General features: G+C 47.4%; 2 protein-coding genes across 3 annotated transcripts; one reads left to right on the forward strand and one right to left on the reverse strand.

Annotated features, from left to right (window-relative positions):
* Positions 1 to 1,180: 1,180 nt before the first annotated feature.
* Positions 1,181 to 6,247, reverse strand: DIO1 (iodothyronine deiodinase 1). Its single transcript, XM_009908036.2, has 4 exons — positions 5,776 to 6,247; positions 4,070 to 4,213; positions 2,663 to 2,862; positions 1,181 to 1,326 (listed from the first exon to the last, which is right to left on the reverse strand). Exons 1-4 carry the CDS (start codon positions 6,104 to 6,106, stop codon positions 1,261 to 1,263), a joined length of 741 nt encoding a protein of 246 aa, XP_009906338.2. The 5' UTR covers positions 6,107 to 6,247; the 3' UTR covers positions 1,181 to 1,260.
* A 1,111-nt stretch (positions 6,248 to 7,358) lies between these two features.
* YIPF1 (Yip1 domain family member 1) lies at positions 7,359 to 14,473 on the forward strand. Of its 2 annotated transcripts, none has more exons than XM_054165263.1 (9): positions 7,359 to 7,477; positions 8,167 to 8,330; positions 8,975 to 9,055; positions 9,167 to 9,254; positions 9,408 to 9,524; positions 11,080 to 11,246; positions 11,816 to 11,998; positions 12,882 to 12,973; positions 14,189 to 14,473. In XM_054165263.1, exons 1-8 carry the CDS (start codon positions 7,447 to 7,449, stop codon positions 12,966 to 12,968), a joined length of 918 nt encoding a protein of 305 aa, XP_054021238.1. In that variant the 5' UTR covers positions 7,359 to 7,446; the 3' UTR covers positions 12,969 to 12,973; positions 14,189 to 14,473. The 2 variants fall into 2 exon arrangements, with proteins under 2 accessions (XP_054021238.1, XP_054021239.1); XM_054165264.1 differs by having other exon boundaries at positions 8,197 to 8,330.
* Positions 14,474 to 14,834: the final 361 nt, after the last annotated feature.

Consider the following 14,834-nt stretch of genomic DNA (forward strand, 5'->3'; position numbering starts at 1 on the left):
GAGAGGCTGAGGGAGCTGGGGTTGTTTAGTCTGGAAAAGAGAAGGCTGAAGGGAGGTCTTTCTGCTCTCTACAGCTATCTGAAAGAAGGTTGGAGTGAGGCTGATGTTAGTATCTTTTTTCCAAGTAGCCAGCGACAGGATGAGAGGAAATGGGTGTTAAGTTGTGCCAGGGGAGGTTTAGATTGGACATTAGGAGAAACCTCTTTACTAAGAGAGTGGTTAAAGATTGGAACAGGCTGCCCAGGGGGCTGGTGGAGTCACCATGCCTGGAGATGCTCAAGAATCTGTAGATGTGGTGCTTCAGGACATAGTTTAGTGGTCATGGTAGCTGCATTATGGCTGGACTCAATGAGCTTAAAGGTCTTTTCCAGCCTTAGTGATTCTGTGAGCTTTAACTGGAAGAGAACCATTAAGGTTGGGAAAGACCTTTAAGCTCACGGAGCCCATGTGTGGTGCAGTACTGTTGTTAACTGCAGTAACAGCATTCCAGCTTTATAACCTAGACTGCTGCCCTAGAACGCTCGCATGTAACTCATATCCATTTCAACTAGTAGGTTATATCAGACTTCCTTAATGTAGGAATTAGAACTTGATTTCCTCTAACCTGTTTCCCTTGCACTTGGATTTAAATAGAAAAAAACCAGTGTGAAGTGCTTAAATGGGAGGTATTACTTCCTGCTGTCAAACAGGTCCTTCAAGAGTTCTTGAATTAGTTAACTTTCTCAAAGTGTTCAAGGTTAATAGGATGAATATAAACATTTACTAATGCTTAGAAATAACCCAGTGGGGAGAGAGGCAGGATGGGGAGGGAAATAACCTGAAGCCATCTGAAGTGCTCTGATAGATTTTTAATAACTGCAGATCAATCCCTTGTTTCTATAAATACAGTCTCAAATCAGGTCACAGCCCTCTGTGCTTTAGGCTGTGACTGTCATAACAAGTATTAATAGAAACAAAAGTTGATAGAGATTGTCCTGCTCAGAAGCCTTCTGAAGTGAAAGTGAGCAGTTAGGAGAATTGCCTGTATGCAAGAGAATCTTAATCATGTGAAATTGGCTGCTTTGTGTGCCAGCTGCCTTTTACAAATGACAGATAATGAACACATCACAGATGCTCTCTGGATACATGTGTCTTGTTCTTTTTCTTCTTGTCTCTGCTGTTTTGGTTTTTTTTCTCCTTTCCTCTTACAGTTATGAAAACTGTGAAAAGTTAATCACTGAACTTTTTTATCCAGATAGTCTTGACTCCAAAGTCCTTTTTCTAGTTCAGTTTTTCCAGGATAGCACGTATTTCCTGTGGGTGATAATCCCAAGGCCCCACTCCTCCCTGCAAAGGCAATAAAATGACACAGTGAGGCTCAAGCAGACAGAGCAGAAGTCCTGTAGAGCACAGCAGTGTGGGCAGGTGTGCTTGGGCTTCCTTTGCACAACAGCCATCACATGGGAGATGGTGTGTGCACAGCTTGACCCTGCTTGTGTCACCGGGACAGGGAAAATTTCTGCATCCTGGAGCTGGAAAATGTTCCTGGATCTCACAGTTCCAGGTTTCCTAGTGAGGCAGAAGGTAAACAATTGAGCAAGGCTGAGGTGTGCCTCAGATATGCACATTGTAAAGGCCCAGGCTGGTTTTGCTGCAGGTCCATTTCTCTCCACAGTTAGAGTGAACTATGAAATGTTTAGCTCTCAAACAATGAAATACTGACACATGCAAAGTAAATTTGCTGACGACACCAAGCTGGGGGCAGGAGTTGATCTGCTGGAGGGTAGAGAGGCTCTGCAGAGGGACCTCGACAGGCTGGGCAGATGGGCAGAGTCCAACGGCATGAGATTGAACACATCCAAGTGCCGGGTTCTGCACATTGGCCACAGCAACCCCATGCAGAGCTACAGGCTGGGGTCAGAGTGGCTGGAGAGCAGCCAGGCAGAGAGGGACCTGGGGGTGCTGGTCGATGGTAGGCTGAACATGAGCCTGCAGTGTGCCCAGGCAGGCAGGAGGGCCAATGGCATCCTGGCCTGCATCAGGAACAGTGTGGCCAGCAGGAGCAGGGAGGTCATTCTGCCCCTGTACACTGCACTGGTTAGGCCACACCTTGAGTCCTGTGTCCAGTTCTGGGCCCCTCAGTTTAGGAAGGAGGTTGACTTGCTGGAGCGAGTCCAGAGAAGGGCAACGAAGTTGGTGAGGGGTTTGGAACACAGCCCTATGAGGAGAGGCTGAGGGAGCTGGGGTTGCTTAGCCTGGAGAAGAGAAGACTCAGGGGTGACCTTATTGCTCTCTACAACTACCTTAAGGGAGGTTGTAAAAAGGCGGAGGCTGGTCTCTTCTCCCAGGCAATCAGCACTGGAACAAGAGGACACAGTCTCAGGCTGCACAAGGGGAGGTTTAGTCTGGATGTTAGGAAGAAGTTCTACACAGAGAGAGTGACTGCCCATTGGAATGGGCTGCCCGGGGAGGTGGTGGAGTCACCATCACTGGAGGTGTTCAGGAGGAGACTTGATAGGGTGCTTGGTGCCGTGGGTTAGTTGTTTGGGTGGTGTTGGATTAGTTGATAGGTTGGACACGATGATCTTGAAGGTCTCTTCCAACCTGGTCTGGTCTATTCTATTCTGGCCTGAAAGATAAACCCCTCAATATATCGTGCTCATTGTTAGTGATGTTGCTGTACCTTGTAGACGACTTTCCCTCCTTGAAGCAGATAGAGTCGTTCTGGCAGTGCAGCATATTTGGAGCTGCTCAGGTTCTCCATAGTGTCTAAAACCACTGGACATAAAGGATCATTCTGAAGAAGAAGCTGTGCTGCGATTTTTCGATCTTCGAGGCTTCTGTGGTTTTTAATAACAATGTTGTTTCTGAAAGCCCATCCATCTGAAACACATAAGAAGGGGGTTTAGCAAGGAATAGGCATGAAGGGTAGAGATGTATAGTGTGTGTCATATCCCCAAACTATCCTAAGAAAATACTGCAATTCTTGGTGGGGCTCTGGAATAAAGCTGTTCAGGGAGCCTATGGATGCCTCCTCCCTGGGGTGTTGAAGACCAGGTTGGATGAGGCCTTGAGCAGCTGAGTCTAGTTGAGTGATGTCCCCGCTCATGGTGTGGAGGTTGGAGTATATGATCTCTGATGTCACATAGTCACAGAATGTTGCAGGTTGGAAGGGACCTCCAGAGATCATTGAGTCCAACCCCCCTGCCAAAGCAGGATCACCCGGGGTAGCTTGCACAGGAATGCATCCAGGTGGGTTTTGAAAGGCTCCACAACCTCTCTGGGCAGCCTGTTCTGGTGCTATGTCACGCTTGCTGTAAAGAAGTTTCTCCTCATGTTGAGGTGAAATCTTCTATGTTCAAATTTGTATCCATTGTTCCTTGTCTTATTACTGGGCACCACCCCTCAGATATTGATCAGATCCCCTCTCAGTCTTCTCCAACACTAAACAGCCCCAGGTTTCTCAGCCTCTCTTCATAGGGGAGATGCTCAAGTCCCCTAATCTTCCTTGTGGTTCTCAGTAGCCTCAGCTTAATGATGGGGAGGCTCTAACACTCCATGGGAGACTCTTAAGGAATGGCAGTTGAAGCCTTAGTGGAGATACAGTTACTAATTAAAGGAAGATTTCTCTTAAGTCAGCTTAAGGTCAAACACTTGAGCTTGTGTAAGTGAATAAAGCCACCTCTTTATACACATCAGCACAGGAGAGAGCATTTGCTGCGTTACCCTCTCTTCCAATTTTATGTAGCCCAACTCAACACCCAGCCAGGCTCCAGTGCTAGGAGAACAAGCTGAGGAGCAGCAGGCCCAGAGATGCCCAGCAGCCCTTCCAACCTGAGGCATTCTAGGATTCTGTGATACTACTCCTTCACCTTCAGGGATTTTCAGTACCTCAGTGTAGGGTCAGATGTGGGAGTTAAATCTCAGGAGAATTAGGGACTAGTGCCCAGATTTGATGTTGCCACTTCTGACTTGAGGCAGATTTCTTTCCCCTTTGCAATGCCCTCTTTTCTCAAGGTACCTTCCTTCCTGAAGGTAGTGACATGTGTCTGAGGTTTTGGTAGGCATCACTGGGATGTCTGTACTGTACCTTCTGCATGAGCTTCTTCAATGTAGATGATAAGGAAATCTGCTATGGAGCTGAAATCTTTGATGAGTTGTTTGAACTCATCAAACTTGAACATAAATGAAGGTCAGGTGCAACTTCCAAAATTCAGGATTAAAGGTCGGTTACCTGGAAAAAGCCAGGACAGTTTGTGGTTAAATCAGTGGTGGGAGGAAGAACAGGAATGAATTGAGCACTGAATTGAGCCTCTGCCACAGTTTCCCAGGGAGCCCCATGACTTTCTTCTTAGGACGTTAAAATTGGTAGTAGAACATCTGCAGCTATGCAAAATGGGCATAAAGCTGCTTTCTTTTTCCTAGCCTGGCTCTCTCCTGTGCCACATCCAGCCATGGGCTTCACTGAGGGAGCCTCTTCCCTTTGTAGAGCTCAGTAAAGGCAGGAGGTGTCGCCGGGTCTCTCCTGTCCTCACCAGTTGTGAAGTTACCAACAGTTTGGGACAGGGAAGCAGTAGATATACAGCATGTAGCACATCACACCCTCGCCAAGGCCCTTAAGGATCTCAGAAAAGCCAAACATGATCGTCTGCAAGGTTTTTTGGAGGACAGTAGTTGAGGGATGGACAGGGAAAGGGAGTCCCGATGCCTTTTCATGAACCTAGTGGCCATGTCTTGATGCTTTTCTTGTCAGAGGTTCAGGTTCTAGCTGGGCTGAGGGGAAGCTGCAGACTCTTCATTCATGCACCACAGGCTTTCAGCGTGTTTCTGCAATTTCCTGTCCAAACAGAGCTAGGGTTCTATGTTACTTATCAAACTAATGTTGCACAAGCCTCTGGCAAATGTGTCTATGCAGTTGCTTACAAATTAGCACAGGATGTGCCCCCAGGTGTTAGCATCTGTTTGCAAGGCCTCCATTTAAGAGACTCTGCAGGGCTTTAAAGCATCTCTTTTAATCTCTGGTTATGCTAAATTACCTGAAATTTGTTCAAGATCTTCCTTCTGGCTGGGCTTAACTTCAAAACCTGCTGCTAAGATAGGTCCACATCCTAAAGGATCTAATAAAGGGGGGACCTTCCTGTAGATCTCCTGTTTCTCTTTGCAAAATTTGCATCCCCTTTTCTACATAAATGTAAATGTAATTAGGAGAGCAGAGCTGGAGAGGCACAAAATCCCTCCCAAGGGGGTTGGGTCTACTGCAGCTTAATGATTAATTCCACCTTCTAGAGAGAGCTCAGTGGGAGGCAGTGGACAAAGTACAAAGCAGCAGCTTTATTTTTCTCCTGCTTTATTTCTAGTCACTTGGAATCTGGAGAAACCACTGTGTGCTTCCTAGGCTTCAGGCTGGAGAAGGGAGCTGGTGGGGGATGTTCTGTATGTGCAGGGAGCAAATGACAGTCTGCACTCATGACTCATTGCACATGGCTCTGATTCTGGGTCTTTTCTCCCTAAAATTACCATGGCTTGCAGTGAAGAGAGATTTCCTGGCAGAGCCAGCTTTTGCAAGAAGTTCCCAAGCTTATTAGTGTTAAGAGATAACTGCAGCCGGGAAGATAAACACAGGTTGTTTTTGAAAATCAAGGGTGCTGTGTCTTTCCCTTCAAATGAGGCTGGCTGTGAGTCTGCTCTGCCATGTTGTGCCCTCCCCTGCCAGCTGTTTGTCCCTGTTTCCTCAGCAGCCCCTTCAGATGTCTCATCTCAGCAAACCAAACCCATCCACACAGCTGATGGACTCACCTCGCATGAAATCCAAGAGCTGACAAACTTCCCCATTTAAAGTCACCACTGGCGTGTTGGGAGCAGGATGCCCCTCATAGGCTTCATCCTCCAGCCTCTTCCACTTCACCTTCAGCACAAAGAGCAAGTATTTGAAGCTGAAGAAGGTGGGACCCCAGTTTTCATAGCTGAACTTTGGGTTCTTGTTCATTCTGCTCTTTTCACCCAGTTTTAGGATGTATCTTTTCATGGCGTTGGGGAACAGTGTCAGCAGTGTTTTGCCCACAACAACACTCGCAGTAACCTGCAGAAGAATCAGGAGTTTTTGTAGGAACACCCTGATGCCAGGCATGGTGGTGGAGAAGGTCTGACTGCTTCTGGAGGGAATGCAGCACAGCAGCAGGGGCAAAGGTAGAAGGTTAGGGGAGGAGGAAAAATTATCACGTGTTTGGTCAAATTTTTGCCTTGCCTTGCATGCTGTCACCTTTCTGTGTGAGCAAGAAGTCAGTTGGCCTTGCCAGCTCCATCTGCACCAGAGGCATTAATGGACAGATTTTTAGTACTAATTGCACAGTGCTAAGGTTTATTCACAAGGTTTATTGTCATTTTACTAATGAGAGGAGGTGAATCAGGATGTTTTGTCTGAACTGCTGACTAAACTCTTTACAGCTCTCTGAAAGGAAGTTGGTGTAAGGTGGATATTGGACTTGTCTCCAAGTAACAGCTGGTAGGACAAGAACACATGACCTCAAGCTGTGCCAGGAGAGATTTAGGGTGGACATTAGGAAAACATTTATTCATCAAAAGGGTTGTCAAGGCCTGGAACATGCTGCCCAGGAAGTGATGGGACTCACCATCCTTGGGAGTATTTAGGTGTATAGATGTGGTGCTGAGGGACTTGGTTTAGTGGTGACCTGGTAGTGCTCAGTTAGCAGTAAGGCTTGATCTTACAGGTCTTTTCCAACCAAAATGACTCGTATATCCTCTAAATCATGTTTCTCAGCATCACTTCTACATATCTGTTAGGGATGGTGACTCCACCACCTCCCTGGGCAACCCGTGCCAGGGCTTTGACGCCCCTTCTGGGGAAGAAATGTTTCCTAATATCCAAGCTAAGTTTCCTGTGGCACAACTTGAGGCCTTTTCCTCACGACACTTGGGGCGCAGATCCTTCACCAGCTGCATGTATATGTAGCACTTAAAACGGCAGGAGCCGCTGCCCCGTTGCGGTGACGGCGGCCGCGCAGGGCTCGTGTCTGCCCGCCTTTAAGGGGGCAGGGCGGAGGCGGAAGAGGACGTGCGGCGTGGCCGCTGATTGGCCGGCGTGAGACGAGTGGCTGCTACGTGTCCTTGGAGCCGTAGGGGCGGGGGAAGAGGGGAGCAGCGGAGCTGCTGATTGGCTGTCGCTGCGCGGCGCCTGCTGGCCCTTTAAGGGAGCGGAGCGGCCGCTGCCGGGAGCGGTTGGGCTGCGGGACGCGGAGGTGCGGCGGCTTCCCTAGTCCGGTACCGGAGCTGCGGCCAGCTCTGGGCGGGGCGAAGGGGGCGGCCCGGGGGACGTGAGGTGGCGGAGGTGGGCAGCGGCAGCGGGGCTGGCGCAAGGAGAAGGGGAGGCGCGGCGTCTACGGGTTCAGCGGTGGTGCTCTTTCTGGAGGGTCGGGGCTTCGGGGGCCTGTCCCTCGACCAAGCGGATGAATGGCGGCTGCGGATGACCTGAAATTTCAAGGTAAAAGCAGATATCGCCGGGGTAGCCCCGGGGCTTGAGGCCCAGCTGACGGAGCTGACAGCCGTGTGGAGCCTTTCAAGTATTTCTGGGCTTTCTCCAAGTAGCCGCTTCCCTGAAGTTTTGCGACTAGTTTCAGGAATAGCCTTTGTTCCCTGAGATGAATTTTTCCTCTTGGTGAACTAAAAAATGTAACCAATACTGACCGAAATCCTGTGTGGTGGGAAGAGGAAGCTGAAAGCAGGCAGAGTGTACCAGGGAATAGGCTGTGGTATCAGACTGCATTAATTTTGAATACGTAAATTCAGGTCTGAAAAACCGTAATTCCTGGAGAAAATTAGAATTGTCCATTTGTACATACCCTTTGGAGAGGCAGCTTCCCCCTGCCCATGCAGAGATCTACTGATCCTCGGATCAGGGCTGATCACAGGAAGGAAAGGCAGATTCAGTGCTGCTGGTATACCTTAATGCAGGCAGATAAGCAGGAAAAAGGGCCTCACACTTGATGAAATAAGAAATGTTCAGCTTCAGTTGTGTTCCCTTGAGTTTTACAAACCAGCTCATGTTTGACAAGCCTAAGCTAGTGAGTTACCTTTTCCTGGGCAGTGTCTTAATGTGTTTTTTTTGAGCCATGAGAACAAAACCTGTTAGTCGCTCGATCATAGCCTATCTTGCAATGTACTTATTTGCAGAATTTGACGATGCAGCTAATTTGCTTGCAGCAAATCCTGATGCTACCACAATAAGCATTGATGAACCAGTTGAAATCCCCAAGAACCAGCACAGCCGCCTGCAGGAGCCGGGGAGAGAGGAGGATGATGAATTACTGGGGACTGACGACTCCGATAAAACAGAGGTAAGGTGCTTAACATCCGCACTGCCGCCGTCGGCACATAGATCAGTGCTGCTGACAGCACTGAAGTATTTCCAGAGGACACCAGGAATTTATGCTGGGTTTCTTAGAACTCTGCTGCTTCTCCGTCACAGGTTAGTGTCTCATTGGCAGAGCTGCCGGGAGCAATTGTTTGTTGGCTCTTCAGCTGTCGTGGTGTGCAGCCTAGGAAGTGGTACTGAAATGGTGGAGATTTAAACTAAGCAAATGTGCTTGGAGATGAATGCAGCAGCAGCAGCTTCAAACTCAACACTCTGCTTCCTTCTGCTGGTTGTGCTGCTGGGTTGGTGACTGGCGGGAGAGCAGGAAACTTCGGAAGGGCCAGGGCTTGTCTGAACGGTTCAGTGAACGTAGCCATCGGTGATGTGATGGAAGGTGGTGTCAGATTGCTCTTCAGGCCAGTATTGAGCTTGAGATAAGAGATGAGCTGCTGCTAACAAATATTAGACAGGGAAAAGGAAAATGTTAAATAATACATAGTAAGCACCACCGGGTTAGGTTTGTTTTCTCTCCAGGTACACAAATACCTGAACTCTTGTGTAAATGAGCTAATAATGCAGAAATTGCATGCTTGTAACATTTTCCATGTTGCCTTTCCCACTGTGCAGTTGCTTGCAGGACAGAAGAAAAGTGCCCCTTTCTGGACATTCGACTACTACCAGACGTTCTTTGATGTGGACACCTATCAGGTTAATACTTCACTTCAGAGGAGAGCTATTATCTGAGCTCTGCTTCAGCCAGACACTGAGGTTTTTTTGCTGTTTGCACTTTCACTCAGACAAATCTGTCTGTTTTCACAGGTCCTGGACAGAATCAAAGGCTCAGTTTTCCCAGTGCCAGGGAAGAACTTTGTAAGGCTGTACATCCGCAGCAATCCTGACCTTTATGGTGTGTAAAAGGCGTAAGAAGTTCTATTCTGTGCTAAAACTTTCAAGTTTGTATTTCTTTTTACTTCCTAGCCTTAAAAAAACCCCAAACCCAACAACAAACAAAACAAGAGGGCAGAGGAGTTACTATTGAACTTGTTTGTTTCCTTTTAAGGTCCCTTTTGGATATGTGCCACGCTTGTCTTTACCATTGCTGTTAGTGGCAATCTCTCCAATTTCTTCATCCACCTGGGCAAACCAACGTACCACTATGTGCCCGAGTTCAGAAAAGGTTTGTAAGTAGTCAATGCAGTCCTCAGTTTGTGTGTTTGGAGGTTTTTGGTTTGCTGTTTAGTCCAGTGAGCTAATGAAGTAAGGTAAAAACAGATCACAGCTTAGATTTAGCAGAGTCTTTTGAGGGATTGCTAGCTGAATTTTTTAGGGATGTGAAATGAGTCCTTAAAGTGGGCTGTAACTGGCAGAGCTCTACTCCTCCAGAGCATGAAGTAGTTGGAGGATTTTAGTAGAGCAAGCAGGAGTAATTGGAGCAGTTGTTTCTCCAGCCTTAGTCAATGCCCTCTTGGGCAGAGAGTGAAAGCCAAGCAGTGGCCACTGTGGTGCTTTTGTAGGTGCCTTTCTGGATCTGTGGCCTCCTAGGAACCTGCAGGCCTCAGACAGAAAATGGCTCCATTAAAGTATTACTCTCAACATCCACTGAGGTCTGTAAGTTGTTGCCTTCTGGCAAACAAAAAAATAAGCAAAAGATGCTCAGCTGGTACGTGCTCTAAGGAACTCAGAGTGAGGAGCCAGTCATCTACACCTGTCTTTGTAGTATGAAGGAGCCTGCTGTCCTTGAAGGGGAACATGGCTACTCTTTGTCTCCAAAGTCCACAGCCTACTCAGAGGAACACTGCCACTTTGGAAATCCAATCACTTGATTAATTTCAGATTTGACACTCATGTCTGTGCTCCCTCGCAGTTTTTTCAGCACATCTGTATCTCAATTTTCAGTAGCTGTTAATAGCCAAATCTGTATTTTTAACTAAGATTTTCTTTCTCCTGTGGCTCTTCCTTTCACACTGAAAGCAAGAGCATTTTGTACACAAGTAGAAGAAATGAATTCAAAATAGCATAAGAGTACTTTCTGGAGTCTTTACTTTTAAACTAGCTTGGAGTGCTAGCAAAGTAGTAGCTAAGAGCTTCTGCACGTTTGATTCTGGCTAGTGTTCCAAGTGGAACGTATCACAGAATCATGGAACTGTCAGGGTTGGAAGGGGCCTCAAGGATTGTCTGCCATGGGCAGGGACATCTTCCACTAGATCAGGTTGCCCAGAGGCACATCCAGCCTAGCCTTAAACATCCAGGGATGAGGTTTCCACCAGCTCCCTGGGCAACCTGTTCCAGTGTCTCAGCACCCTCATGGGGAAGAACTTCTTCCTGATCTTTAATCTAAATCTCCCCTCCTCTAGTTTGGATCCATTCTCTCAAGTCCTATCACTAGCTGACACCCTAAAATGTCCCTCACCAGCTTTCTTGTAGGCCCCCTTCAGATACTGGAAGGCCACAATAAAGTCTCCTCAGAGCCAAACTGAACAGCCCTAACTCTCTCAGCCTGCCCTCATAGCAGAGGAGCTCCAGCCCTCTGATCATCCTTGTGACCCTTCTGTGGACATATTCCAGCACCTCCAGATCCTTCCTGTAATAGGGGCTCCAGAACTGGACACAGTGCTCCAGGTGGGGTCTCATGAGAGTGATGTAGAGGGAGAGAATCACCTCTCTTGACCTGCTGGCCACGCTTCTCTTGATGGAAACCAGGATACATTAAATCTTTTGTCCCATTTCTGTAGTGTCCATAGCAGCCACAACGATTTATGCCTACGCTTGGCTTGTCCCCCTTGCTCTCTGGGGATTCCTGATGTGGAGGAACAGCAAAGTTATGAACATTGTCTCCTACTCGTTCCTGGAGATCGTGTGTGTGTATGGCTACTCTCTCTTCATCTACATCCCCACAGCGGTAAGTACGGCCTGGAGAGGGCACCCTGAGGGCATGCCCTGGGAAAAGCTGCTGGCTTAGAAAATTTGCTGTTTCTTGTTGATATTAGTCCAAAGTTTGGACTGGGCAAATCATTTGCTCCTCTTGCTTGACTTGTCTGGTGTAGAGGCCTCTGGTGAATCCTGGAAAAGCCCAGGGACATTTCCCCAGGGGCTGCAAGTACAAACAAGGCTGCTGCTGGCAAGCCTGGCAGGCAGCTGAGCCGACTTGAGGAATCATGTCCCTAGGGTCCAGGCAGTGGTGTGTGGGATGGCAATGCTGATGGCTCCAGGGCCAAGCTTCCTTGGCAGAGACCATCCTGGGTCACTCTGATGAGGAGCAGGCCTTGGAGGGGGCGCTGTAGCCAAGGGGATATGCTCTTGTCATGTCTGCTACTGCTGTTTATCTAAGGAAAGAAAACAGACATGTAAGGCGTGAGTTAATTAGCGCACAAATTGGCTTGGGGTGAGGAAATGCCACAGAACAATGGGTGACATAAGGGAATCCCTGTTTCCCAGTTTCTTGAACAATGGTTTTACTCCCTCTCACAGATTTTGTGGATCATTCCACAAGAAGTGGTTCGCTGGGTGCTGATGATCTTCTCCCTCTGCCTCTCGGGCTCTGTTTTGGTGATGACCTTTTGGCCTGCCGTCCGAGATGACAACCGGAGGGTTGCGCTGGTCACTGTGGGGACCATTGTTCTGCTGCATGCCCTGTTGTCTGTGGGCTGCTTGGTATGACACCTCCTTGCCTTTTCTCTGACCTGTTAGAAAGAAACCATGCTGGAAAACCTCCAGACTAAAAGCCCCAGTTATTTCAAACACAGGAAAAATTGGTGCCGGTCTGACTTTTGACAGTGCTGGCAACCCACTTGGTAATAATTAGCACAAAATCACTCACAAAGCAGTTTGAATTCATCTGGAATTCCTCACAGGGTCAGCAGGGTGTTTTACTGTATCCACTCACAGCATACTCCAGTGAGTACTGTGCTTAATTATTCCTTTAAAACGACTAAAGGTTCCATACATTGTGTGTGATCGTGAGCTTTGTGTATGAAAATGTAAACCTGCTAGATCTTAGTAAAATCTCAGCAGGATGAAAACAGAAGACCTTAGTGCTACAGAAATACATAATGAGGAGGTTTCAAGTTACTTGTCTTTGTTGCTGTAGGCAGTGATGTCGTCCAGGCCTTAGTTCTGGTCCTCCCCAGCTTCAAGAGTAGATAGAAGATAGATTTGCTTTCCCATAGCTTAGCATGCAGGGAGGTAGAGGCAAAACACAACTCTTGTGTTAGCAGGAGATGGGCAGCTGACTTCAATGGGACTTCTGTCAATGGCAATGGTCAGGAGTTTCATCATTGAAAACAGCAGACAGTCAAATGAATACCTGCAGCCCAGTCCTTTCCAGGATGGGTCTTAAAGGCCCTAGCTACTGAAACATTTAAAAGCACAGTTAGAGCATCATTTCTGATCTGATAGAAACAAAAGAGGTCCAAATTTGCCATTTCACTACCTTGCTTGTACTTTGTGAACAGTGGGCATGGAAAGGAAGAGCTAGGATGAGGCAGGACTGTTTGTTTCATTCTAAACAAGCTTTTTCTCCTCTGTAATAACATAGGCATACTTTTTTGATGCTCCTGAAGTGGAAGTCCCTGCACCTATTATCCCTACTCAAAATGCAACAGTAATAACAAAGAGTCAGTAAATGAGGTAAGAACCCAAACTGATCTTTCCTTTGTAAATACCACGGAGATCTTGGAAGCCTGTCCCCATTACTACAGTTCAGTGGAAAAGGATTTAACAGACCAATTTTGCCTCATAGGATAAAAATCTCATTTATTACCTTCTTTTCCAGTTTTAAGTTTCAAGTGTAGCCATAAAACCATAAGAGATTGAGGAACAAAGATGTTGTGTTGCTCTTTTCTCCGAGGTTTAGTCTTGGTGAAGAAATACACATGTAAATAACCTATTCAGTCCCATAGGTCATTTCCAAGATCTCTTTTATCCCTTCAATCTCTTACAAAACCCCCAAGGTGTTAGAATTTGTACTGCACACATAAAACTTAAATAATAAACTATTACCCTCCTTTTTTTCCTTTCCTTTTAATATTTAAAGTAATTTGGATTTTGTTTTCCCTGCATGATACTTGTGACAAAGTGTTTCACAGCAGCAGCTCTGTGTGTAGGAGCTCTGTGTAGTCTCTGAGCAGGGCTGACTCGGAGCCTGCACCATCCCTATTGACTGACCACATTCCTTGTGTGGGATGGGTTTGAGGATTTGCTTCCTGGTAGCTGGGAGTGCTGCCAGCAGCAGATGGCATCTGAATATTGCTGGAGAGAGGGGACAGGGAGCGGGTCCAGTATAAGGCTAACAGACACAGATTGGCCAGGACACTGCAAGTAGAATCCTAGAATGGCTTAGGCTGGAAGGGACCTCAGAGATCATCTGCTCCAACCTCCCCACTGTGGGCAAGGACACCTCTCAGCTAGACTGGGCTGCTCAAGGCCTCATCCAGCCTGGCCTTGAACACCCCCAGGGAGGAGGTAGCCACAACCTCCCTGGGCAGCCTATTCCAGAGTCTCACCACCCTCCTACTGAAGAACTTCTTCCTAAGTGCCAGTCTAAAAACACACAAGCCTGTATGTTGAAAGAAACTATATTAGATTAAAAACACCCTGAAACATAATGGACAAGTGTGCCTAGCAAAAATGGTCATAAAAAATTACTAGCTGTGATGCAATCCAATTATGCAGATAATTTTAGAAGCTTTCCTTCTGCAAAATCAGTTTCTTGTCCCAGGTGCCTCTTGAGATTCAATATGATAGTAATGAATATTAGTGTTTAGGTAGACATATGTGCTTTATTGTGTCCTCTGATGCTGGTGAGGAGCTGTGACACTCATAGGAGTTATTTGTCTCTTTCAGATCACAGTGCCATCTGTACAGATCTCTCCATCTGTACAGTAATGCTATTTTGGATTATTTTTTCACTGAAGGCCATGAAAAGTGCAAGAACAGGAGATGTTTGGTTTTTTTGTGGAAGGACAGTGATTCCCATGGACATACAGACATCTCCATGCTCACTGGAGACTGACTGGTTCTGTAAGGAGAGTAAACATTTGATTCTAATCTCTTCACAGCAGCTGTTTAAGTTTTACTAAGCTCACCACACTATTTTGCCTCTGAATAAAGTGTTTTGAAGGCAGTTTGTGCATGAAATATCTCGCACTCTTCCTCCAAAGCCGGTGGGAGGGTTTGGTAAGAGGCATGAGGGTGGGGCAGAGGTGAGAGAAGATTTTGCCGTGGTAGCGTTGAACCACCTCAAGCCGGTGCAACCACCGAGTGCTTCCGGCAGCAAAGGCTACGTTGAGAGCATTTCACGCTGTCCCCGCTGCTTTCCTAGCTCAGGCTGCGCCCTGTGTCCTCAGCCACCTGTCCCTAGGTCTGTGCGACGTCGCCCCATGTCTCTCGGACCGGCACTTAACCGCCCGCTGGCCCCGTGCTACCGCACAGGGAACCTGCGGAACGCCCACCGCCGGCACTCGTAGTCCCCATAGGCCGGCGGTGACGC

This window comes from Dryobates pubescens, chromosome 11 (genome assembly GCF_014839835.1).
Source record: "Dryobates pubescens isolate bDryPub1 chromosome 11, bDryPub1.pri, whole genome shotgun sequence".
Lineage (NCBI taxonomy): Eukaryota > Metazoa > Chordata > Aves > Piciformes > Picidae > Dryobates > Dryobates pubescens.